Source organism: Petaurus breviceps, unplaced genomic scaffold (genome assembly GCF_028583685.1).
Source record: "Petaurus breviceps papuanus isolate PSGF00001 unplaced genomic scaffold, PetGlider_PUasm1.0 226, whole genome shotgun sequence".
Lineage (NCBI taxonomy): Eukaryota > Metazoa > Chordata > Mammalia > Diprotodontia > Petauridae > Petaurus > Petaurus breviceps.
In genome coordinates, this window is record NW_027185890.1 from 1758881 (window position 1) to 1785734 (window position 26854).

At 38.5% G+C, this 26854-nt stretch overlaps 1 protein-coding gene across 1 annotated transcript in view; it reads right to left on the minus strand.

Moving 5' to 3' along the window:
* The window catches only part of ITGA2 (integrin subunit alpha 2), a 166011-nt gene extending 140747 nt beyond the window's left edge, over positions 1–25264 (minus strand). The window contains exon 1 of the mRNA XM_069095292.1: positions 24941–25264. Within this exon, the coding sequence (XP_068951393.1) occupies positions 24941–24986 (46 nt within the window). The 5' untranslated portion in view covers positions 24987–25264. The remainder of the gene's footprint in view (positions 1–24940) is intronic.
* Between the last annotated feature and the right edge of the window lie 1590 nt (positions 25265–26854).

Sequence of the window (26854 nt, forward strand, 5' to 3'; positions counted from 1 at the left end):
TTTACAATATATCTACTATGTTATTGTTTTGCAGTAGCCACACATGTACAACTTATACTGAACTGCTTATATCCCCAGTAAGGGTGGGCGACAAGGGAAGAAGGGAATGAATCTGGAATTCAGTTTAAAAATCAAATGTTTATTTTATATGCACCGGGGCATAGAGATCCACCATGCCCTACTGGAAAGGTCGAAAGGGGTATGGGTGAAAATATGGGAGAGAGCAGATTGGAGGAGGGGATATCCTGTGGGCCTGCTATTTTGGGGTGGTGGGTAGGGGAAAAACAGGGAGAAAATTTGTAACTCAAAATCTGGCGGAAATGAATGATGTAAATCAGAAGTTAATAAAGCATTTGAAGAATAAAAAAACAAGTGCTGAATAAATGTTAGCTATCACTATTAAAAAAAAAAGAATGAGATATACATTTCCAGACACAATCAATACAACTCAAATTTGTTTTGCTTAACTATACTTATTTGTTGAGGTAAATAGCTTTTTGTGTGAAGAAGAATTGGTGTGTGTGGGGGGCGGGGGGGGGGGGTAAGGAGGTAGTGATAATTAGGCAAAAGAGAGGAAAAGAAAAATGTCAACAAAGCATTTATAAAGTACACAGACGGTAGGTGGAAGTTCAGAAGGGGTTTCAGAGAAACAGAAATTTTGATACTATCATGTTAAATACATACCTATCTAGGCATAATTTATTTGTATGTATATATTTATACTTAATATCTACTATACACACACACACACACACATATATTTGTAAATGTACAAATTTAACATAAAGGCCAGTTAGGTGGAACAGCGAATAGAGTGCCAGGCCTGAAGGCCACCACAACAAAGGTATTATCTGTAACTTTGAAGAAAGCACTTGCAGTAAAGTGGTAAAGTTGAAAGTCAGATTAGAAGGGACAAGAAATAAATGAGAGGGGAGGAAGTATAGATAGGTTTTTCTAAAGTTATAACAGGTTAAGTTCAATTAAAAAATATATATATATATAATAGACCCCACTGGCTGCCTTGTGAATCAGTCTATTTGTGATTAAATATAAGTGAATAGTTGTAAAGAACTTTGAACTGATATACAAACCACACAGTACTTGTGTGTGTGTGTGTGTGTGTGTGTGTGTGTGTACACACACTGATTCTTAAATATAACAAAGCCAAAGTACTCCTTTGGATTTCAGTATAATTTGCTGTTCCCAAAAATTAAAAATTTAAAAAAATGATAATTTTCTTACAGTCTATGACTTCAGGAGTACAGACTTTGTTTTTGTTTTTTAATAACAAAAACAGTAGTATTAGATTGATTAGAACATTAACCTATTTCCATCTTGAATTTCAAAGAAAGTTTTCTAGATAGCAAAACACAAAGTAATTGTTATGAATATTTTTCCCTCATTTTTGACTTGAACTAAACTTAAAATACTTCTAGTCCTAATGACACTTAGCTTCTCTTTAAGTTTTCTGGGAGGTCAGGCTGCCAGCTTCGAAGGTTTTGGGCAATTTAGTGGTTTTAAGTTTCTATTTATAGAATTAATTCTATACTACATTGAAACCAATTTCTGAGATAGCTCTAAAGGGAAAACACCTTGGCACTAGGGTTGTGAGAAAGGAAGGACTTTGCTGGTTTCATTTCATTGTCTAAATTGAATGAAATACAGAAGAAAGGGAATATGGGGGTGGGGGAGGCTAACCCATATAACCCCTACCTATAAATGGATAACATAAGAACATGAATTTTTCCATACTGGGTCATTCCAGTGGATTAGTTCGTTTGACACCAAAGAAACTAAGGATATTGATTAATGAATGTGTCCTTCAAAGGTTAAGAACAGATACTTTTAATGTTACTTCTAATAATAAGAGTTTATGGGTAGACTTGTATGAACTGATTCAAGTTAAGTGAGAAGAACCAGGAGAATAATTTATATCATAATAATAATATTGTAAAGATAATGAAGTTTGAAAGCCTTGGTAACTCTGATCAACACAATGATCTACCACAATTCCAAAAAGCTCATGATGAAATATGCAATCTACCTCCAGAGAGAAAATTGATAGATTCAGAGTACAAATTAAAGGGTAATTTTTCTTTTAGTCTTTTTCTTGTGTGTGTGTGTGTGGGGGGGGAGAACATGACTAATGCAAGGATTTGTTTTGCATGACTTCATCTTTATAATTTTGTTTTTTGTAATTTGTTTTTCTGACTTTCTCATGGGGTAGGGTAGGCAGAGGAGGGAAGGAAAGAATTCAGAACTGAACATAAAATTTAAATTTAAAAAAATATTAGGCAGATTGATAAACTTTATATGTACTTACAGAATTTAGAGAGAAAAGAAGCTACTTGATATTATTATTAGTATAAATGTTAAGATATCTAAAATTAGACCTTGGATGGAAATCCATGTGCTGAACTCACAGAAGGTATCTAGCGGATCATTTGGTCCAGTCTCCTCATGTTGTAGATGAAGAAATGAAGACACTAAGAAGTTCAGAGATTTGTTTGTAACTTTATTCAGCCTGCTGGGCAAGGGCCACAAGGACAAAATCCTCACTTAGGCAGATGGTTTTAAAGCCCTTATGAGGCTTTAAGTTCTTACTGACAATATCTTATGAATACATCAGGCCCCCAAAGTGTGTCTTTTCTTTCTCCTTTCTCACTAGCTCTCAAATTTCCACAACTGGCTTGAACTTTTTTAAGTACTCATCCATTTTTATTTGCAATGTTTATTACCAGATCTTTCTTTTCCCCTTAAAAATCAGATGAAAGAAACAATCCTCTGTAGTAAGAAGTGGAAGTTCCTATAGGAGTCAAACACACAACCTACAACACTCTCAAGTGCTCCTGAACTAGATTAAAATGCAATTGGGAAATATTTAACAAAATAAGTAAATGGTACAATAAAATGTAGATAGTTTTAATATGTGGTTTTCTAAGTCAAGATGTGGCCTACAGGGATCCTTATGGCTACTGTTTCAATTTGTGTCCAAGGTCACTGCCTCACAAAATAGAGCTGCAAGTGCTGAGGCAAAGGTTTTACCACAGCTAGAGCTAATGAAAAGGAAGCTGGGGTTGGCCACAGGTCATCCCCAAGAACCTGCCAGGTACGGGATCTATGAGCTTTGAGCCTCCCTTACCACCAGATGTTCTTCTCCCACAGCAGGTCTCAATAGAAAAAAGCACAGAGTGGTCACACACTTGCCAATCGCTGATTGGATGAAATATCTTCTTTCCAACTCTTGGGCCTGGACTAAAAAGTAAAACTCAAATGCCATTTTCTCCAACAAGGCTTTCCCAGAACTTTTCTTAATTGGTAATGATTTTTTTTTCTCCTCAGTCAGCCCAAAGCACTTTGTTAATACCTTTCTTACACATTTATGTTGTGGGTAATTTCAAAATCCATTCTTTCCTTTTTTTTTTGGAAATTTCTAGGTAGGAGGAAGCAGCTGTGCTAAGAAAATGCACTGATAAATAGACTCAGTCTCTGCCTTCTTAGGGGCTTCAATTTAGTCAGGCCAAGATACAAACTGGAATATGACATCAAGGTAAGTGCTCAGGGAAGGGAGGCTCTCTTCCTAAAATGGGTGACAATTTTATCTGGTCCTGAAAGAACAAGTAGGAATTTTATAAGCGGAGTTACCATTTTTGATAGAGGGAATAGTATGAGCAAACCACAGGGGTGGGAAAAATACAATTAGTGTTCTAAGAATGGCACTGGAAAAATCTGGAGAATGATCAATAGTCCAGTTCAGCTGAAGCATAAGGTACTTAAGGAATACTGGGAGAGAAGACCATAAAGCTAAGTCAAGGCTAAGCTAAGGAATCTTAGAACTACCCAACTCTCTCATGTCCACTACAAAAGCTCCAAACACCCACTATAATTGTTTCTTAAATCCATTTATTATGACAAGTGTTTCCCAAAAATTCAATGATTTTTTTTCCTTATTGATTCTTAATAGTGAGCTGCCATTTGGCAGCTTGTAACAGTCTCCAAACAACTGAAGGAGACAGTGAAATACGGCAGAGGGAATTTTGGAAAAGGACTCAAAGCTCAACTCTTACTGGAAGAAATACAAAAAACACCATCTCATGGATTCACTTTCTATTTTTCCATTTTTCTTTCTTTCCTAAATTCTTTCTACAAGAAAAAAAAGAACCAACTCTTTCAAAATAGCACATTTGTGTAGTTACCTAGTAATCTGTGTGTACTACTCCACTGATTAATCTTTTTAACAATATACTTCTCACAGTAAATTCATAGAAGCTGGAAGAACAAATGGAAATAAACTGACTTAATATTTTTTCCATATGATCTCAGGATTTCCAGAGCAGTCTTCTACTAAGTTTTGTGGAAGATTTTTCCAAGCACTTTAGGGCCCACTAATCTCCCTCTTCTCTGATCTCTAATAATTCTTATTGTTCTTAATACTCATTTTGTCACTATGCTATTGACACGTACTATTTCGTGTGTTTATCTTATTTCTCCAATTATTTATATTCCTCTTATGCCCCAACTAAGTCTAGCCCAACTCTAGCTTAAAATAAGAGCTCAATTAATGCCTTTTAAAATTAATGAGTAGGGGCGGCCAGGTAGCACAGCAAGTAAGAGCACCGGCTCCAGTGTTGAGAAGACCTGCAGATCGAATTCCGGGCTCAGACACTTAGCACCCACCCAGAAACACCTGGCCGTGTAAACTTGAGCAAGTTACTTAACCCCAATTGCTTTAAAAAAAAAATTAATGAGTAAAGGAATAGGATGGATGGATGGATGGATGGACAGATGGTTACTCTATGTAGAGGTAGAAGTTTCCCAGAAACCTAGCATAACAGTTTAAAATTATTTAATAACTAGTTAAAAAAAAAACCCAGACCTATTCTATCATTAAGCAAAGCCCCTCAATATTCACAGCCTCTTTCAGTAAATCAATCAGTCAACAAATATTTATTGAGCATTTTCTATGTGTCAGGAACTTTGCTATGCATTAGAGACAAAAAGAAAGGGAAAAATAGTCTTGCCCTTAAGGAACTCATGTTCTAATAGGGAAAATACCATGAAAACAACTATGTAAATACAAGGTATAAAGAAAATCTCAGAGGGAAGGGGCAGGGGGAGTCTCCTTCAATAGGTGGGTGGAGAGTCAGGGAGATCGACCAGAAGGCTACTTACTGCAAATTGTTCAGGTGTGAGGTGAGGAGAACCTGAACCAAGATAGTGGCTATGTGAACTGGAGAGAAGCGGCTATATAGGAGAGATGTTGTGAAGGTAGAGACATCAAGACTTCGCAATAAAATGGACATATGTAATGAGTGCAAAAGATGAATCAAAGATAGAACCAAGGCTGGGGGCCTAGGTGATTGAAAGTAGCATTTACATTTACATTCCTGGGTACCTTTCTAGGCAATGCTCACTACAATCCAACATCTCTGTACCAATCAAATGAGACACTAAATTGTTGGTCAAAATTATAGTTGAGAAATGCTTACCCTGAAACAGACCTCCTCCTCTATGCAGGCCCACTTGTCCCATTGGTGAGTTCCTTCTAAAGCATCCACTTTTGGGAAGGGCCCAAGCGAATGATGGTTCATTTCCCTCCCATGTGTGCTTCTTACTCTCTCCAGACTTGGCCACCACCCCCCCTCCTCTACTTTCTCTTTATTTTCCCTTCTTAGTTCTCTTCTTAAACGTTGTCTTTTCCCATTGGAATGTAAGTTCCATCCAGCCTCAGACACTTAACACTTACTAGCTGTGTAACCTTGGGCATGTCATTTAACCCCAATTGCCCTGCCTTCCTGCCCTCCATAAAAAAGCAAAAAAAAAAAAAAAAAAAGAACATAAGCTCCTTGAGGGCATGAACCATCTTTCTTTTTTCTTGTATTTTCATCCCCTGTCTGTAGATAGTGCCCAGCATATAGTTTATTAATGCCCAAATAGTTAATAAATACATCTTGTCTTGCCTTATTCTTAGTAATATATTTTGTAGAAGAAAAGAACTAGAAAAAGATTATCATCGATTGGTGAATGGATATATGAGTTGTGGCATAGGAATATACTTTTCTGTCAGAAACAATGAATATGATGGATACAGAGAAGCATATAAAGACTTATATGAACTGGTAAGAAAAGAAGCAAGCAAAACCAAGACGTAAATGGAAACAATACTGCTGTTGTTTAGTCATTTCAGTCATGTTCAACTATTTCTGAGTCCATTTGAGAGTTGTTGGTTTGTTTTTTGTTTTGTTTTTTTTGCAAAGATACTGTCATGGTTTGCCATTCCCTTCTCTGGCTTATTTTACAGATGAGGAAATTAAGACAGAGCTAAGTGACTTGTCCAGGGTCACAAAACTAGTTAAGTATCTGAGGTCAGATTTAAACTCAAATGACTTAAAATGAGTCTTTCTGACTTCCAGTCTGGCATTCTATCCATTGTGTCACCTAGCTTCCCTATGAAAACAATAACAGTAATCAAAATTGAACACTGCAAAACTATAATGACCAAGTTTGGTCCCCCAAAAAGAGATATGAGAAGTTACCTCTCCCTGCTCCTTAGGAGAGATGGAGAACTATGGTTACAGTACACTACTGTCAGAATTTTTGATTCACTTATTAGTTTTGAGGAACTGTTTTCCACACCATTTTATTTTTTTATTAGAAGAGATGGCTCTGAGAGTGGGAGAGGGGCATTACAGAGAAAGGGAACACTATTTTTATGCCAAGATTGCCTTTCTAATTACTGAAAGGGAACCAGCAGATCACAGAAACCTACCTTACCACCTTGAACTGGCCAATTTTAGATACCAAACAAAGAACTGGGTACCTTTCTCCACATTCACTAAAGGATGACTAGGAAGGAATAATTCTTGGTTTCTTATTCAAGGTGGTAATCAGAGCCTTCAAAAGATGGCTGTTACTTACATAGGCCAACCTACAACATCATGGAGCTAACTTTCTTCCTTACAATCACCAGGAGTGATTGATATCCAGTGTAAAATTCTTGTTCCTGATTTTATCTTATTCCTTAATGACTTTAATAAACAGATAAATCTTAATGAGTAAACTTTTCTTTTGATGTTTCTGAGTAGAAAGTCCTTAGTAGAACTTTATATTTTTAGTGTACATTTCATTGACCCTTGTCAAAGGTCTATTTTAAGGATTTAATTGACTTTTTTACCAATGAAGTTTTATGTCTGAAATATTGCTAGTACATCTGTACTGAAAAAGTATGTACTGTTTGGGGCTAGTCGCATGGAAAGAGCAAATGATAACCAACAGATAGGCAGTGTGTTTCATGTGTATCCTGACTAGGAGGGAGTGAATACAAGGAAGGTTGATAGACATCCTATGGCAAACTTAAGAAAAAACAAGAATTACAAAGGATGGGCAGGCATGGATAAGTTGTATCTGCATCCATAGCTGGAGGAAATACCATGGACAGATCCATGAAGTATTGAATCTCCATGGAGATCGATGGAGTATTGAAGATGTTATATATTTGGCTACTACTCAACAAAGCATACTCTGTTTTCAGATATTTCTACTAAAATCATAGAACGCAAGTGAAATCATAGGAGGTCTTATGATAGATGTGAACCTAATCATACAAGGTATGAAATGGTTAACCTCACTTTTTCCTCCCCACTATTGATCTAAATAACTTGCTTACAAAAGAGTGGACACACTACTTACTTCTATTATAACAAGGATAAACATTCTCCTTTACCCTCATGATACCACACTGTCTTTGCCTAGGAACAATTTTATGAATCTGATGGGTCTTATAGGTCAGTTATTATTATATTCAATTAAATGTTTACAATATTAAAAAAAACTTATCTTAAACTATTTCTTCTATTAAGTCAATTTATTCAGCTCACTTTAGGAGTATTTTGCTACTGACATTTTCACAGGCCCATAAGGATTTAATAAAATGCAAATCAAATTCTTATTCAGTTGTCCAACCCCCAGCTACCAAAGAAAGCAATGACTGTGCAGTCAGCTAGGGAAAAAAAAGCAACTGTAGTTGAGAACAGCAAACATCATCCTTTCCCAAGCATGTTAGATACAGAATGACAAAGTTATCAGTAGGTAGAACCCCCCCAAGCAGATTCATAAACAGGAAGCAGAATCACTCTGCTGCTGACTCTGATAGTAAATAAAGGAGAACCTCAAACCATGAAAGTTTCTTCAAATAGACATTTTGTATATGTCTTTGTATATACTCTAGTATATGTGTAACGATCTGGAAAAAGGCACAGGTCCTATCAAGATCTTTTGAAACCATTCATAACCACAGGAAGTATTACTTTCAACATCACTGTCTTCAAGCTCCAAAACCAATGACAGCTTAAAAAAAGATTAGAAAAATAGCATGTTATAGTTATGTTACATGTACTTCAAGCAATTACTAGACTATTTAAGTTCTATGATGTATGCATTTTTGTTATGCTTTTTAAAAAATGTCCAAAATGAGAAGCACAAGAATGATTACACCTATTGTTCATTAAGACATTATCTCAAAAATATAATTTAAAATGGAAGTGGGGAGGGGAAGGACTTGGCTGTGAAAAAAAATGTGACCTCTATTGATGGCAAAAACAATTGGTGTCCAAAAATTGGAGGATGAATTAATTGTGAGATATTAAAAATGATAAACATATACAAGGTAATTGCAAAACTAAATCAGAACCAGGACTGTATATATGGACTGGGACTGAAAAGAGAGAGAATAAAATCATAGGTATTTCAGTCAAATCTGAAGGTGAACCAGAATCAAAAGTGTTTTCTTTGCATATTTGCTATCTGTTAATCCATTTGATTCTACCTTATTGGAGACTAAGAATTATGTGTAGGGTTGCCCCCTATCTATGATATATCTATGTGATTGTCTTTGTTGGCAATAAACATTTGTAATAAACCTGGTTTTTTTACTTCCAAAATGATTCCTTTACTTTTTTTCCTGATGTAAAGCAGAACAATATCTCTTTTCACCTAATCAACCCATCAACAAGTATTTATTAAGTACCTACTATGTGCTACTACCCATCAACAACCACTGTAACACATTTCTAGAGAGCATCACTTTTCTCAACCAGTTTTAATTCTGATCGGGAAATAGCACTCTGTGTCACCATGTGATCGTCCACCTAATGAAGAGCAAGTATATACATACATTGTATCAGCAGTTACTTAACAGCAGAAAAAGACTGGACCTGAGAATTCACTGGTATAAAGAAATCCCAGAAGAATAAACCCCTTCTATGGGTGCTGATATTTTCTACTACTAATAATCTTAGATTTACAAGAGTTCTTACCTTTTTTTTTTGATCTCATGCATACCTTTGGCAGTGTGAAAAATCTTGTAGACCACTCAGATTAGTGTTTTTAAGTTGGCAAAATAAAACACATAGGATTACAAAATAAATTAATTATATTGAAATAGTTATTAAATTTTTTTTGAAGTTCTCACACCCCAAATTAAGAACCCTTATCTGGAAGTCCTAGAGCAGTAAGAAATTAACGAATTTTCCAAAGGTCAGCTGGTCAATGGTGAGACCAGAATGCAAATATTCCTGGATCTAAAACCATCTCCAATCCAATCTAATAAATATTTATCAACTACCTCCTATGTGCCAGGCACTATGCTAAGTTCTAGAGATACAATTAATAACTCTTTCAGTTCCTCTCAGGTACTTAATGAAAAGGTATTTAGTGAATATTCAACATTTTATCTATCATACAGTAAGTCAAAATCTACTCAACAGAACAGAATTTCCTTAATCAACATTTATCCCAGATGGACTCTCTTAGGTACTATCTGAGGATCTGAAGAGTTAGAAAGAAGAGGATACGTCATCACTGCCTTCTGGAAGTTCATAAGCAAAATAATGGATGAGATAGGACAGATACGGATGACAGTGCATAGAGGAACCATGCCTAGGAACAGTCACCTTTTGCTTATTGACTGAAACCCAAGCAGAAATGGAATACATATTCAACCACAGCTGTAGTTTTAGGCTGAAGGGATAGCTGCAGGATTGCAGATGAATGGTCTTTTAGAATCATTAATTTCCTTCACAGTTTAGATTAAATGTTACCTTCGAATGCCATCAAATGTTAGATGTGGTTGACTTCACTAGTTGCTATTGCCCTGTTCTCTCATCATCTTGTATTTACACATTTGATTTGTATATTTTTATTTATTTATATATCACATGTATTATACATGAGATAACATATATGTACAATGTAAGTATATATTTATGTGTATATATACACACACAAAAATCTGTTGACTGGAGGAACAAAGGAAGGACTCTTGAAGCAGCTGGCACCTAAGTTGGACCTTAAGGGAAAAGCTAGATCTCAATCAATTAAGAACCTATCAACTGCTAGGTATTGTGATATGCTCTAGGGATACAAAAACATAAGTGAAAATCCCTGCCCTCAAGGAACTTATATTCTCTTGGCAAAGAACTATACACACATACATATGCATATATGTATGCATATGCATTATACTCATGTGCATTATATGTACACATGTATATGTACACCTATACATACACAATACAAATGCACAGACACACACACAGATATATCTACTGGCATTGTGTACAAAGACCAAAGATGCAATGTTGTGTGTGCAGAAAAACAAAGAAGTCAGTTTAACTGAACCATAGAGTGTATTAAGGGAATTAATAGATAATAAAGTTCAAAAAGTAAGTTGAAATTAGGTTTTAATGGACTTATTATATACTAAACAGCTGTTTTTCTATAACCCTAAACACAGTGAGAGACTTAAGCATGTTAAGTGAAGGAGTGACTTGGTCAGACTCATGTACTTTAAGAAAAGCACTATGGCAAATATATATGGAAGATGGCTCGGAATAGGGAGATATGTGAGACAGAAATGCCAACTTGAGACTAATATGCCCATATTCTTGATTCAGAGATTCTACTTGACACATACCCCAAGGATATCAATCACAAAAAAAGGAAAGAAAAAGAAAGGGGAAGAAAAAAAGGGTTCTTATATATGCACCAAAATATTTAAAGCAGCATTTATGGTAGCAATGAATTAGAAACAAAGTACATGCCCATGTAATAGGGAAGGACTAAAAAAATCATGATACATGAGTGTATGGTAATATTAGTGTGAACATTATAATGGGCATGATGGCTATAGAGAAGCATGGAAAGACTTAAATGACAACTGATACAAAGAAACCGAAGCAGAGCTAGGAAAATAATATATAAAATCCCTATGACAATGCAAAAGGAAAAATAAACAATAATCCCCCAAACAAGTGAAAATATTTGTTACCAATTACAAAAACTAAGGTTGGCCTCAAAGAAATGGTAAGAGAAGACATTTCCCCCTGCTTATTTGCCAAAGTGAGAGGCCCACAGGGGTGAAACATTGACAATAATAGATTTTATTAATATATTGAAGGATTTCACTATTTAACCTTCTTGCTCTTAAAAAAAAATCATTATTGGGGCGGCCAGGTAGCACAGCGAGTAACAGCACCGGCCCCAGTGTTGGGATGACCTGGGGATTGAATCCAGGCTCAGACACTTAGCACCCACCCAGAAACACCTGTCTGTGTAACCTTGAGCAAGTTACTTAACCCCAATTGCTTTAAAAAAAAAAATCATTGTTATAAGGCACAGTTGTAGTATGGAGGAAGGGCAAAAATGCAGGTAATATGATATCAATAAAATATTTTTCAAAAAATCCAGGCAAAAGATGAGAGCATGAACTAGAGTGGTGTCTCACTGAACAGAGAGAAGAAGATGGATTAAGAGATGTAGTAGAGATGATATTGACAAGATTTGGCAACTCATTGGATATGTATGGTGAGGGAGAATGAAGTCAAGCATGTCCTTGTCACACATCTGGTTAATGGGGGAGATAATAGCACCCTCCAGAGAATGAACAATGTTAGAAGGGAGATGTGTTTTCAGGGAAAAGTAATGAGCTATTTTTGCCCAAGTTGAGTTAGAAATCCTTGTGGGAAATCCAGCTTGAAATGTCCAATAGGCAGTTGTTAGCATGGGATTAGAGTTCAGGAGGAAGATTAAGGCAAGATATGTAGACCTGGGAGTCATTTATATACCAATGATAATGGAAGCAATGAGAGCTGAGGTACTTACTAAGAGAGTGGGAGATATAGATAACCAAGCAGAGAAGACTAGAAAGGAATGGGTATACTCATAGAAAAAGAACAAAGAGAAAACAATGTCATGAATGAATGAATGAAAAGCAGTTAAACATTTTACTATGTGTTAAGTGCAGAACAGAGATAGCATATGAGAAGAGACAATGTTCAACAGTGATAAAAGTTGAAGAAAGACAAAGATAGACGAAAACTGAGAAAAGGCCATCAGACTTCCCAACTAAAAGATCATTGGAAAGTTTGAGGGGTATAGCTTCATTTGAATGGAAACCAGATTACAAAGAGTTGAAAAGTGAGTGAGAGAAGAGAAAGCAGAACCAATGATGGTCTTCCCCTGCTAGGTACCCCCTAGTCAAGAGTTTGTCTGTGAAAAGAGATGCATATAGCACCATAGCTTCTGGGGACAGTATGGTAAAGTGAGAGTTTGTTTTTTTGTTTTTCAGGACAGAGGAGATATGGACACATTTGTAAGCTATAGACAACAGGGAAGGAAATAATAATTAGAGAAACTAAAGATTGGAGAAGAGGAATGTTTGTAGGGACAAACTGCTGGAAGAAATATAAGGGGGTGAAATCAAAGAGGGACTGGCCTTGTTGAAGAGAGTCAACTCTCGATCAGAGAGACTAAAGGAATGGAAATTATGGGCCAGGTTGCTTACTGGGGTGGGTGGTGGGGATGAGAAAGGGAGAAGAGGAAGCTCACAGTAAGTGGTCTCAATTGTGAAAAAAAAAAACATGAAGGGAGGTCCTTAGCTAAAGAGTGAAGGAAGGGGTAGTGTTTGAAATTACAGTAGTGGGGCAGGGAAGGGTTGGAATGGTCTATTTGGAGATTGCAATAGAGTATTAACTAGGAAGAAATAAAAATATTGCCTTGTTGAAGTGAGTACCCAGTTTAGGTTACCTAGCCTATATCTGTAGTGACTTCTTACAGCTCCATTCAGTAGTAGGTAAGTGGTGAAAGACACTCAAATCACAAAAATCAGAGATCTGGAGAAAGTTTTATATTAGAAAGTATTTTCTGATATAAAAACAGAAAATAGCATGTGAAAATGCAAAGAGAACAGGAAGAAATAAGAAAGCAGAAAGTCCAGTTTGGTTGAAAGTAAATACATGACAAAGAAATTGGCTAAAATGTCCTTTGACCCAGAGATTCCATTGCATTATATAAACCCCAAGGAGCTCAATGGGAAAAAGAAAGGCTCATATACACCAAATACTTGTAGTAGCACACTTTTTATGGTAGAAAAAAGAGTAGCTATCCATCAACTGGAGATTGGCTAAGGCAATTATAGTACATAAAAATATGAGAAAATTACTCTGTTGTAAGAAGTGACCAGCACCATGAATGGAAAGAGATATAAATTAATGTGAAGTATAGCCAGAAAAGCAACATGCACAATGGCTATAGCAATATAAATTGAATGAACAACAACAAAACAATTGTTACTTAATGTTGCAAAATTATAATAACCAGGCTTGGCCACAAAGAAAAATAATGAGAAGATATCTCCTCCCTATTCTTTTTCAGAAGAGGGAATCTATTAAGTGTGGAATACCTATAACTTCAAAATCTGGGGATATATTGATTAGTTTTGTTGAATATTTTTCCTTTCTTTTTATTATAAGGGATGATTCTCCCAGGCTGGGGGTGGGAGGTCAGGAGAAGAATATAGTGGGAAATGTAAATGAGCTAAAAAAAAAAGCAATAAAAATCTATTCTTTAAAACAGAACCCCAGTGAATGAATGTAGTGTAGAATAAAACTGATAAACTAGGCTAAAGACAAACTACAGGCCTGCTGCTTTAACATATAGGCAGTAGGGAATTACTGAAGGTTTTGGATTAGATTATTTTGTTAACTGTGTGGAGGATGAATAGAACAGGGAAGAGACTACTGTCAGGGACACTAATTGCAAAAGATAATGGGTGGGGGTAGAAAAGAGGTTATTAGAGAGGTAGAATCAGTAGGGACATAATGAACAAAGAGTCAACAATAAATGAAGTTTTGAGTCTGGGTGACTAGAAAGATGGAAATCATCATCATCCTTCAACAAATGGAAATCAAGAGGAAAAGTGTTGTTTGTTTTTGGAAGGGCTGCAAGGATGAGGAATGATAATTCACTTTGGCGCATGTTGTGTCTGAGTTGCCAGGACAGGCAGGCAGAGATATCCAATAGGCAGTTGGGAATTTATAACCAGAGCTGAGAAAAGTCAGGACTGCCAATCAAGTATTGGACATCCTCTACATATAGGTGATAACTGAAGTCACTGGAGTAGATAAGGTCAGCAAGCTTAGAAGCCCTTCAAAGTCACCTGGAGAAAATTTGAAAAAATAAGTAGAAATATACTCTGGTGATAGAATTAAACTAAACATACTTGGGGATAAGGAAAAGCAGGGTAAAGTCAATTCTCTCAGGGACAAGGGTGGTTTTAAATGTAACAACAACTGGACAGAACTATTCCAATTATCTCAAAAAAACTCATTTTTTTTCCTTCCTTTGGCAGCAGTTCAGAAATCTGTCATTTTAGATATTTGCATTATTACTTGTATGATTACTTAATCAATAGGGTTTCTACTATTATAAAGAGCTAAGGCAAGCTTCAGATGAACCTGAAAAATTATATATGAACAAACCACTGTTACATTAAACCCAGATTAACCTGAGCAATAATTTCCCATTTTTTCATGATGGCAAAGGCAAAAATGGGTGGTCCAGATATATGATTTTATGGGTTAAGAATTTTTTTTTCTATTTGGAGGGGGGAAAGGCAGGGCAATTGGGGTTAAAGGCAGAACAACTGGGGTTAAGTGGCTTGCCCAAGGTCACACAATTAGTATGCCTTAAGTGTCTGAGGCCAGATTTGAACTCAGGTCCTCCTGATTCCAAGGTCAGTGCTCTATTCACTGTGCCACCTGGCTGCCCCAAGGTGGAAAGGTGCCTTTATGTGGAAAATCTAGCACCCATGCAGATCTGTACTAAATTACAACTTCAGGGTTTGGGAATATACCTCCCGCCACTCATCCCTCTCCTATGCATCCTCCATATACTTACCAAAATAATCCAATCCCAAATCCTCAGAGTTTCCCTATTACCTATATATTAAAATACATATTGCCCGATGCTTTAGGCTACCCATAGTTTGTTTTCAACCTAGCTGATCATTCTTACTCTACACTACTTTAATTCACTCAGTTTCTTTCTTACAGAATAGAGACTGTTTTGTTTTTGTATACTCAGCACCTTGCACAGAGCCAGGCACTGAGCAGTTGCTTAAGGAATGTCTATTGATTGGAGAGTTGCCTGAGGTTTGCCCATTGTCACCCTCCTCCTACCAGTCAGAATCAGGTCTTCCTAATTCAGAGAGCTTGGCAATCTCTCTGCTAAGGATGTTATCTCTGCCCCCACCCCTAAATAACACCATAATAATACAACAAAAAGAACTTGAATATTCAATAATTGTAGTGTGTCACCTTTTAATCTGGGCTATTAAGATTTTATTTAGAAAGAACACTTAATTCCATAAATTCATTTAGCCACTCTTTTGATTCATGGATCATAAACAAAGTTTGCTATTTTTATTCTTTTCTGGAAAAAAAAAAATCTTTGGCTGTGTGACTTCCGCTTCTGCCTCCCTCCCTCTTTTCTTTCTCATTTACTCTCAAACAAAATTCCATAGATAAATATCTTTAAATGCCTATATATTGCAGCAAGCTATTTCCATTGGGGGTTTTGCCCAGAAAATATTTTCAAAATCCTGACTGGAGACTGAGGACTTGAATAGTCCAAAGCTAAAAGCTGCAGAGCTAAAATCCCACCAAACGAACACACACTAGGTTTAAAGGGTGTGTTACAAGTTAGGACCCAAAGATAAATGGAAAATGTTGAGATGGTGTAGCCTGAACTGTTCTGAAATGAGTCCAGCTTGTGTTCTGTCTGCATTTCTATAAAGTTACCATGGAAATGAGATCAAGCCTGAACAAAGAAAAACAAAGGCTACCTTTAAATGAGTAACTGAAAATGACGACTAAGGGAATGCGGGGCTTCTGCCAGCCAGAATGGTTTTGTTTGGGAGAAATGCGATGAAATTGTACTTCTAAAACTGATAATTGAACCTCTCTTTCCATTGGGATAAATAAATGATGCATCACAATTATGTATTTTCTGTAAAAAACTGTCTGGTCATTTCAAACTTCTAAAAAGTAGAAATTGTACTTTTTGTTACAATGTAGCAGAGGTGACCAAGTGGTACAGGAGGAATACTGCTAGACTCAGGATGACCTGAATTCAAATCCAGCCTCTGATCTTATTAGCTATGCGACCCTAGGCAAATCATTCAACCTCTCTTCACCTAAGTTCCCTCTTCTGTACAATGTGGGTAAATAAGAGCACAGGGTTGTTGTAAGAATCAAGTAAAAGAATACAGCAAACCTTATAGTGCTATATAAATGCTAACTATTATTATTATGGTCGTTGCTATATTATGTCATCTTCTAGCTCAGGAAATATTTTAATAACATGGAGAAACATCATAGTAAATGCTTTTAAAAAACACTGTTTCTATTTATAATACTAGTACTGTTTACAGCAAAAGAATGTTGTGAATAAAACTCTGTGTAAACTGTAAAGCCCTCTATAAACATTAGATATGCTACTACTGCTAACAAAATGATATAACAAATGAAAAATAACTGGAGTGGGAAGAAGCATGGGAAGGGAATTTGTTGTTGTTCAGTTTTGTCCAACTCTTTGTAACCCCATTTGGGGTTTTCTTGGCAAAGATACTGGAGGGGCTTGCTATTTCCTTCTCCATTTCATTTTACAGGTGAGGAAACTGAGGCAAAGAGAAGTGACTTGTCCAGGTCACACAGCTATTGAATGTCTAAGGCCTGGCACTCTATCCACTTGCAAAGGTAATAGGAATCTGAAGATCTTCCCAGCCCCTTGATAGGCTTAAGTGAATCTAAGAAGCTTCCCTGATTTGAAAATATACTCTGCCCCCTAATAGGCTGAATGTGGTCACATGGAGCCTGCAGCAGGGAGGCTTGTTTTTCAGGAATGCCCACACCTTGCTGCTTTGTGATTGGGCAGTGGGTCAAAAGGATTGTCACATTCTCTGACCCAGGAGAAGGCTATATATACCCTGACGTGAGGTTTTGCTTTGGGGCTCACTTTGGGAAGAGTTGTGTGATTTGGCCAGATGAGACTCTGAGCAGCTGTTGAGGACACCCTGCCCCTCCACTCCCCTCTCACCGCCCCTTGAAAACATGGATGTTGATGCTTCCCTCTCTGGTAACTAACTAGGTATGGATGTAATGGTCAGACAGCTGGAAGCCCTGTCTGCTGATCTTTACTCCGTATTTTTTTTTGTCTTCTTTTAACTTCTGTTTGTATTCTCTGAAGTTCAGGGTGCTGACTTTTTCCCCTGAACTAGGTAAATGATATATGTTTGATTAAAGTAAGATTGTTAACCCTTTTTGAGTTGCTTTCCTTTAGAACAACAGATCTAGAAAAATCTGTGCCAGCAGCCATCCTGGGGATGCTAGGTGCTGCACTACTGCACCAGAGATCATCTAATCCAAGCTACACATGAGCAGCAATTTTTCTGTCAGTATCTTTGACCTGTGTTTGAAGATTTCCATTGTTCCCCTTTCCCCTGAATCCCAAGAGAGCCCATTTCCACTTTGGGACACCTGTAATTGAAGGGAAGGTTTTTCCTTATATTGATTCAAATCTCTGTCACTATTATCCATTGCTCCTAGTTCTTCCTTGTTAGGGCCAAACAGAATGAAGTTAAATCTTTATTCTACCTATTAACTCTTCAAATACTAGAAGACAGCTTATCTTGAATGATCACCTAATTCTTCTTTCTTCTGATCTTCCTTTGTATGTCAGGGTTCCCAGGCTCCCAAGAAAATCTCATCACACTTTTCTGAACTAACTCCAGCTTGTGGAATCAATGGGATTCTAAAATAGGATGCCCAGAATGAAAACATAATACTTCAGACTTAGTCTCTACTGAAAAAGTACAATGAAATGATAGCATTCTTTTTTGTGAACATGATGATTTCATCATTTGTAATAAGAATGTAAATTTTAAAGATCTTCCCTGCCCCTAGGCTAATGTGCACCTGAAGCCTGGGGTGGGGGAGGCTTGTTTTTCAGTAGATACTTCTTGATTGGCCAGTGAGTCAATAAGGTTGTTACATTCTCTGAGCCAGGAGAAGGCTATATAAGCCCTGATGTGTAGCTTTGTTTTTGGGACTCACTTTGAGAAGTGTTCTGTAATTTGATCTGAATTCTGGGAAGCCGTTGTTGAGAGTCCCCCCGGCTTTGAAAAACCCAGAATGTGGAAACCCAGATGTTGACTGGGTATGGATGTAATGGTTGGACAGTTTGGAAATCTGTCTACTTGATGTTTCTGTCTTGATAATTATGCCTGTATACTTTGAGGTTCAGGGTGCTGACCTTTTCTCCTGAACAAGGTAAACGATATATGTCTGACTGATTAAAGTAAGCTTGTTAACCCATTTTGAGTTGCTTTCCTTTAACAAAGCAGATCCAAGAACCTGTATGGGCAGCAAACCCTGAGGACGCGCTTGGGGTGCTTGCTGCTACATCATTATGAAATGTTACATACCTCTTATGTGAGAACTAACTTAGCAAAACTCAAGAAATTCATCATTAGAGGTAGGGTGATATAGTAGAAAACACACTGGCTACAGAATCAGAGGACCTGGGTTCAAATCCCTCCTCTAGAATTTAGTAAGGGTATGATTTTGGGCAATTCACCTAACCACTTAGGAAAACAGTTTTGTCATCTGTAAAATGGGGGTCTAGGATGAAATGAGGTACCTTTCATCTTTTGACCTATTTTCCAGTAAACTCTTAAAAATCATCTACTATGTGACCTGCATTAGTGGATGGAGCATCCACCTTGACAAAATCATGGGTCCTTGAAGTAAGGGAAAGAGGTTCTATGGAAGATTTTTTGAGAATAGATGACAATGATCTGATTAAACATGTGAATATTTTGGTCATGGTGTGAAGGATGGATTGGATAAAGGAGAAATTAGAGAAGGCATGACCACTTAGGAGGCTACTACAACCATATATGTGGAAAACAAAGAAAGCATAAAGTACGCCACTGCAAATAGTAACAGAAAGAAGACAGAAGCAAAAGATGTTACTGGGATAGAATCAGTGGAATTTATCAAGGAAATTAAGGTAGCAAGAGAAGGAAAAGAAAGAATCCAAGACAACTTGAAGATTTCAAGGCTGAGTACTGGGGAAGATGGCATACATAGGGAAGTGAGAAGGAACATTTTTTTTTCTTGCAGGAGAAGATGACAGTTTAGTTTATGTATCTTGAGTTTGAGGTGCATGGAACACAGCTAGGTGGAAATGACCAATAGCCATTTAAAAATGAAAAAAAAAAATGGCAATCAGGATGGAGAAAAGGCCCAGTGATCCAAATTTGAGAGTCATCTTTAGAGAGGTCATGAATAAAGTCATGGTAGGGGATGAGCTCAACAAAGGTGATCATGTAGAATGAGAAAAGGATAAAGATTAGAGATGGAGAAAAAGCCCCATACTTGGGAGGACAGGATGAGGAAAAGGAACCGGTGAAAGAGATGGAGAAGTGATGAGGAAGGTAGAAGAACAGGAAGGAGACTGTGGGCAAAAGTGTCAAAGGCTATGGAAAGTTTAAGAATAAGGACAAGGATGAGGATTTGGCAATTGGGAGGGCACTGATAACCTTGCAGAGAACAGTTTCAATGCAGTTTGGAGACTGGAGCCATCCTCCCTGGCAAATCATTTGGTCACTTTAAGGGAGGGGGACTTATGACTTCAATTCTTATTGGAAAACTTCCTCTACCAATATAGGTCAGCACCTTCTCTGAAACTTAATACTAGAAGATCCATCAAATGACACAAATTTGAAAAAAATAATTTATGGTCATCTCTCCTATTTGTGCAAATGCACTTTAAATACAAATAATTACAACCACATATTATAATTTCACTTTGAATTTTTTTTCATCCTACTATTTTCTTTGCCTTATGGAATACACACACACATATACATATATGCATATATGCACAAATTATATATGTGTGTGTGTGTACACACACACACACACACATTTCATCAGCTAATGCAGCTTGATGTTTTGAAGCATTCTTAGATTCTGGTCTTCTATTAATGGCTGTAGAGAATTGCTCATCTGAAAGGGTTGGAAAATGACCTCCACATTTTTGTCTTTGTGGTCATAGTGACAAGAAGGCATATTATATTGTGGAAAGAGAACTGTACCAGGAGAGATGAGCTTGAATCCCACCTTTGAAATAAGCCACATGACCTCAACAAATTCCCTTCATCTATCTGGGTCTCGGTTTCCCTATTTAGAAAATGGTTAAACAATGGTTAATAGAACAAATTTTGGACTTGAAGTAAATAGGGGCATTAGAATACTGCTTCTGATACTCTCTCTGTGACTGTGGGTAAATCCATCACCTATCTGAGCCTCAGTATCTTCATCTATAAAATAGGGACAATAATTTCTCTCATATTTACCTTCAGGATTGTGGGAGGATCTGATGAGATAAGTTTTGCCAACATTAAATAGCTACATACATATACATAAACATAAAAACACACAACCCTTTTTGGGGGTGAGGAGGATTTCATTGTATAGGAAATTTTGTATAGTTCTCAAAGTGTGGTCTAGGGGCCCATAAGGATTCCTAAGACGCTTTCAGGGGGTCCTGAAGGTCAAAACTATTTTCAAAATAATACTAAGATATTTTAGTATAAATTGAAGGTAGCTAGGTGGTGCAGTAGATAGACTGATGGATATAAACAAAAGTTCTTTGGGGGTCTCAAAAATTTTTAAGAAAGCAAAGGGGAGGGGCGGCTGGGTGGCGCAGTGAGTAAAGCTCTGGCCCTGGAGTCAGGAGGACCCGAGTTCAGTTCCCGCCTCAGACACTTAACACCCATACAAAAAAACTAGCTCTGTAACCTTAGGCAAGTTACTTAACCCCAATTGCCTTCCAAAAAGCAAAAAAAAAAAAAAAAAGAAAGAAAGCAAGCAAAGGGGTCATCAGACCAAAACGTTTGCATATCTCTAGTGTATGGAACTCCCAACAAAGAAACTCATTCTACCAATGTGGATCAAAACTATTCTGCAAATAATTATTTTAGAGAATTTGCAGGGACACTGAGAACTTAAGTGACTTGCCCAGATACCACAGTGTCAGAAACAGGACTTGAACCCATGTCTATTAGATTCTAAATCCAGTGGCTTTCATCCACACTATATGTTGCTGTCTTTCAAAGGGCTATATAAATGTTTGCTATTATTTTTCCTATGGTCTCTACAACCTTAAATATTCTATGATAACTCTATATAGTTTCCTCCTTTTCTTCCTTTCTTTCCTATCTCAGGAACATCCTGCTCGAGGCTTGTAAGTAGGCAGAGTAAACAGTCTTTGTGGTCGGAGTCATGGAAGGGCCTCCAGACCAAAAGTATCTCCCCCACAGTGAATGAAATTCTTTATTTCACTTTGTACTGCTCACTGAAGTGTCACCCAGATGCCTCCCTTTGTATCAACATGTATCATCCCAGCAGGATGGCAAACATAAACACACACAGACACAGATGGACAGACAGACACATACATACCCCTACTTTTAATCAGAGGCTTTCCTCAAATCAGAATTTTCAAATGTGAAGAAACCCAGTAATCACCTCTCTGGTCTAATTTCCCTCCCCCTATTAAATGCTACCAGCAACTAGTAGTTTTTATAGGCAGAGTCACAAGAGGAAAAGGAAGGAATACTTTTGAAGCATGGAACATTCCCAGAAAAGGCAGTCCTGAGCAGGACATGGAAACAGCAGCCTCTGTGATGCCAGAGGAAACAGAAGAGCACCGTTTTGGAGGAAAGTTAGGCAAAAGGAAGGAAGAAGGAATGACAGAAAAAAAAACCCAACAAGTATTTATTAATCGCCTACTATGTGCCAGGGTAGTGTGCTAAGTATTTTCAAATATCTCATTTGATTCTTACCACAACCCTGGGAGGTGGGTGCTACTATTGCCTCCATTTTACAATTGTGAAAACTAAGGTTAAGGGATTTCCTCAGGATCATATGCTAGGAAAGGGGGAAGAGAGCTGCCTAAGGGCAAAGTTGAGGGACTAGGCAGGAAAATTTCCCAACTTCATAATTTTGTCTACCCTGGCTCTGACAACATCAGTTAGCGTCGTTCTGGGAAGCACAGGATTCTCTTACCCAAAGGGTCTAGTATTTACTCAGGCAATGACCAAGATTTCCTGGTTGAAGATAAGATCTAGATGGCAATGAATGACTCATGTTGTCTCCCACTGCACATTTAATGTGGATCACCAAGGAATTTTCCTGTTTAACTAAGAAGCTTTGTAGACATCCCTAACCCATAAATTTGTTTTTACATATCATGGTCATCAGGACCTGAGCTAAAGCTCTCTTCCTGAGGCATGCAACTTCTTGTTAAAGAGAGTAAAATGATAGAAAATGAAGTAAGCAAACTTCTTTTTCACTTTGTGATTTTAAATCATTTCTATCTTTTCAGAATTAAGAGATGTTTGTGTTCAGTAGGTCTTAATAGCTACAGGTTAAAATCCTTGTGTCTGATGAGGCCCTGCAGCAACACATTCCACTCAGGTGTGTCTTGGTTTCTGAAAGAACAAGTTTGGACACTCCCATGAAAATAAGCTTGTATTTCCGCAGTTTCTCCTCAGAGGAAGCAGTTAGGAGAAGTGAAAATAGTGAAAATTTGCAGCTCACACCCTCTAGCTGATTTTCAGTGTTGATAAATAACATGAAGATGATAAAGGAATTAAGATTATAATTTTTTTTTTTTTACTCATTAAAAAAGGACTGACAGGTACCACAAAAAGACATGCATTCTCCACCCTTTCCAGTTTTCAGGGAAGGAGAGGATTGGACTCTATCCAAAGGGCTTTGTCTAGCAGGGATCAGAGCACAGGATTTTTATTCTAGTCAATTACAAGTGCAGGGTTGATATCTCTCCAGGCCTAATGCTAAAACTCCTTGGTTTGTTTTTTCTTCAGTAAAATTTGTTAATCTAAAAAGTATACTGAGGATGCTTATTTGAAAACCCTTTGCAATGAGGCAAAGGATCCTTCTTAAGTTAAGTCCTAGGGAATTTGCCAGAAGGCACAGGCAAGTAAAACTACCGAAGGTCACAGGATCTCAGATTTACAACAAGAAGTGACTTTAGAGATCATTTGGTCCAACTCCATCATTTTACAATTAAGGAACCCGAGGACCATAGAGACTTTCATGAGATCACAGGGGTAATGAGTAGCAGAGTTACGGCTCAAACCCGAATCCTCTTACTTGACTTTAGTCCTTTTCCACTGCATATCTTTCCTAATACAAATACAAGACTGCATCATGATACTTTTGATGGTAATTTTAAAAAAATCCAAAGGTCACTAGCCAGGTATTCAAGATCAGAGGACAATTTTCCGAGAGAGACTTCAACGCCTTGACGTCTACCTTAACCACTCACTAAATTTTTTAAACTCTTCTTGAACACTACTCCGGAAAAGATGAACATCAATCAAGTTCATTCCCTAACATCTCCATCACTGCTAATTGCCAACACATTCTAAGCAGGCCTTTCCGTTCCGGGTCGTCGTTAACAAGAAACTGCAGTTGGAGGCACGTTGCCACTATCTGTGCTCCGTCTACGTTATCACAGAAACGTGGGAACGATTCTTCCCTCCTGGAGTTTACAGAAGCCGAATATGGTCAACAATAGGGAGAAAGCAGAGGGGAAGGAACAACTTCCTTTTGCCATACACTGATTAAGAAGCCGTCTGTTTTCCAAAGTCACGCCAGGGAGGAAACACCTACAAAGCGTCTGGGAGATAAGGAAAGAGTAAAGGCGACTTCTCTCCTTGGGAGGCCCGGACGTAGAGGGCAATGGGTCACCGGTTGGTTTGCAAAGCAACAAGCAGCCTCTGTCGGGGAGACGGCTGGGCGAGGAAGGACTGGCTCGGGTGGGGGTGGGGGGGCAGTCTGCGACTAAGGAGCCAGCTCCTGCCTGCCCGCCAGCTCCTTCCTTCCATCCCTCGGCACTCTGGCACCTCCACTGCTGAGGCGGAGAACAGGCGGCGGGCCGGGTCTGTAAGTGACCGCAGCACCTGTCAGTCTTAGCCTGGAAAGTTTCCTTTAAAAACAACGCATGTAATCGCAGAAAAGTCTAACCAAAAGGTATCTGATAGCCTCGAAGCCCATCCACCAACCCGCTTCCCATTTGTCAAAAGAAAAAAGGAAAGTGGTGGGGAGAGAATGGGTAAAGTAGGTGGAAAGGGGAGTGCAAAGTTGATAAGCACAAAAGGTGTTGCAGGCAGAAGGCTGGGGGGGGGGGGGGGGGGCTGGGTGTAGGCAGGTAATAGGATTTTAAATCTTTTCCAAAGCCTCTCTTTCGCTTGCATGCCCAGAACCCTGGGGAAACAATCGGTTGCAGCAGTTCTCAAGAAAATTCCGCTGAAACTTTCGGATTATCTGTCTTTTCATCCCCTATTCCAGTCCCGGTCCGAGAAGGGATATCCTGGTCCCCTCAGGAACTCTTTTCCCCAAGATCACGTTTGTACCCCAGCTCCCTCTTTCCCGAGCTGGCAAAAAGTATCTCTCGCTTTATAAAAAAAACAAAAACAAAACCTGCAGACATCAAGACTTTTGCTTACCTTGACTGAGAAGCATCAGCGCGCCCCAGTTTCTGACTTCTCCCATCCTTCCAACCTGGTATCTGGGGCGAAAGCAGCACGTAGGTGTACACAAAAATGCCCTGGCAGAGGACTAAAAGAAAGGGAAGAAAGTCCCGAAGTAGCCCCTTTCAACTCTCTCTCTCCTAGCAGTGGGCTAGAAGTTGACTCGAGAAAGAGGGAAAAGTTGCCTGGGACCAGGCTGGACATTTGCATTGCAGCAGCCCAGGAGGGGGTGTCGGTCGGGACACCAGCCAAGAAAGCAATCAGCCGGCCCCGCCCCGGCCCGGCCCGGCCCGCCCTCAGCGCTAGATCTACCCGGGGCCCCTCCCAACAATCACTCACACACACCCTCCTCCTTCCCCACCCCACAAACCCTGACCTAGTGTCTGAAGTGGGGAGCTGAATTTCGAACTCTTCCGCACTCCTTCATGGGCTGCTAGGTCAGTGCCTTTTTTGCTCTTGAGGACAGAGACAGTTTTCTGGACAACCTTGTGTGCAAAGAAAAAACTGGTCGGGAAAAACAAGAAGTAATTAACTGTTAATTCTCTTTTCTCTCAGACCCCAGACTCCTTCTACCAACTTGGGCCTTGAGTTTTTAGGAGAAAAGTTTTGCCCCTTAACCTTGCTACATCAAAGTGAGGGGGGGAGGGGAGGGAAGAAACAATTTTTCTTTCACCTGGTTTCAAATTCTTCCTTAGGAGAGTCTGGGAGGAGGCTATCCTTGTCGCTCTCTTTCAGGGAAGTGGGTGGAGAAGAGGACCGAAATAAACATACAATGACCAGGTTAGGAAACCAAATACGACAGCCTTAGAGCAGCTGGAAAAGAAATATAGGTGCCCTTTAGGCTAGGGCATAGTAATTGAGTTTTACAAAGCACCAGTCATGATAGACATTTCGTGCTGCATTTTATTTAGATTGATCTGTTCTTTAAGAAATCTGGAAGTATAATGGAGAGATATCCCTGCCTCTAGGTTCAGAGAACCTGGGTTCAAATCCCACTTGTCATGAATTCAGCTTCTGATGCTCACCAGTTTTGTGACACTGTCCAAGTGCTTAAACTCTCTGGGTCTCCATTTCTTCATCTGAGTCCTTTCAGTGCAATCCCCTCCCTTTAAACACATCAAGAGAGCAATACTCTTGAGGCTGACCCCAGAGACAAAGTTCTTTCCATTAAATCCTGCTTGTATCACTGGCTCTCAATTAATGCAATTCCACATTTTGTATTGTATAAAATTCCACACTTTGAATTGTATAAAAGTTTTTGATTTCTGTCTTAAGAAATGTAACACCGTGGGGTGGCTAGGTGGCACCCCGAATAGAGCTCCGGCCCAGGAGTCAGGAGGACTTGAGTTCAAATCTGGCCTCAGACACTTAAGACAAAAACTAGCTGTGTGACCTTGGGCAAGTCACTTAACCCCAATTGCCCTGCAAAAAAAAAAAGAAATGTAATACTTCACATGTTATTCTACTTTCTTTTGTTAAAGCAGTGTGGGAGAGTGGGGGGGGGGGAAGCATTATGTATGTGCCAGGAGAATCAAACTACCACCACCTCCTTCTCTCATACCCCAGGGGAGACATTCTAGGACCCTGAAATAGCACCACTCCTCACAAAATGGGGCCTGCTTCCAATTCAAGGTGACCACCACCTTCATACCACCAATACCAACTGTTGACCAACTGCTGCTGACAGATAAACAGGCCCAGAAGCCTCAGGAATAGCAGCACCCCTCAGACTACCTGCCTAAAGTCCATGTAGCCATCATCCAGGGTCACAACATTTATGGAGATATGATTTGGCAACTGCTTTTGAAGGTGCTGCAGCTTCCCCATCTTTAGGAAAAGCATATTCTTCCCACCAAAGTCCTTGGCACTCTTTTTTTTTTTTGGAGGACG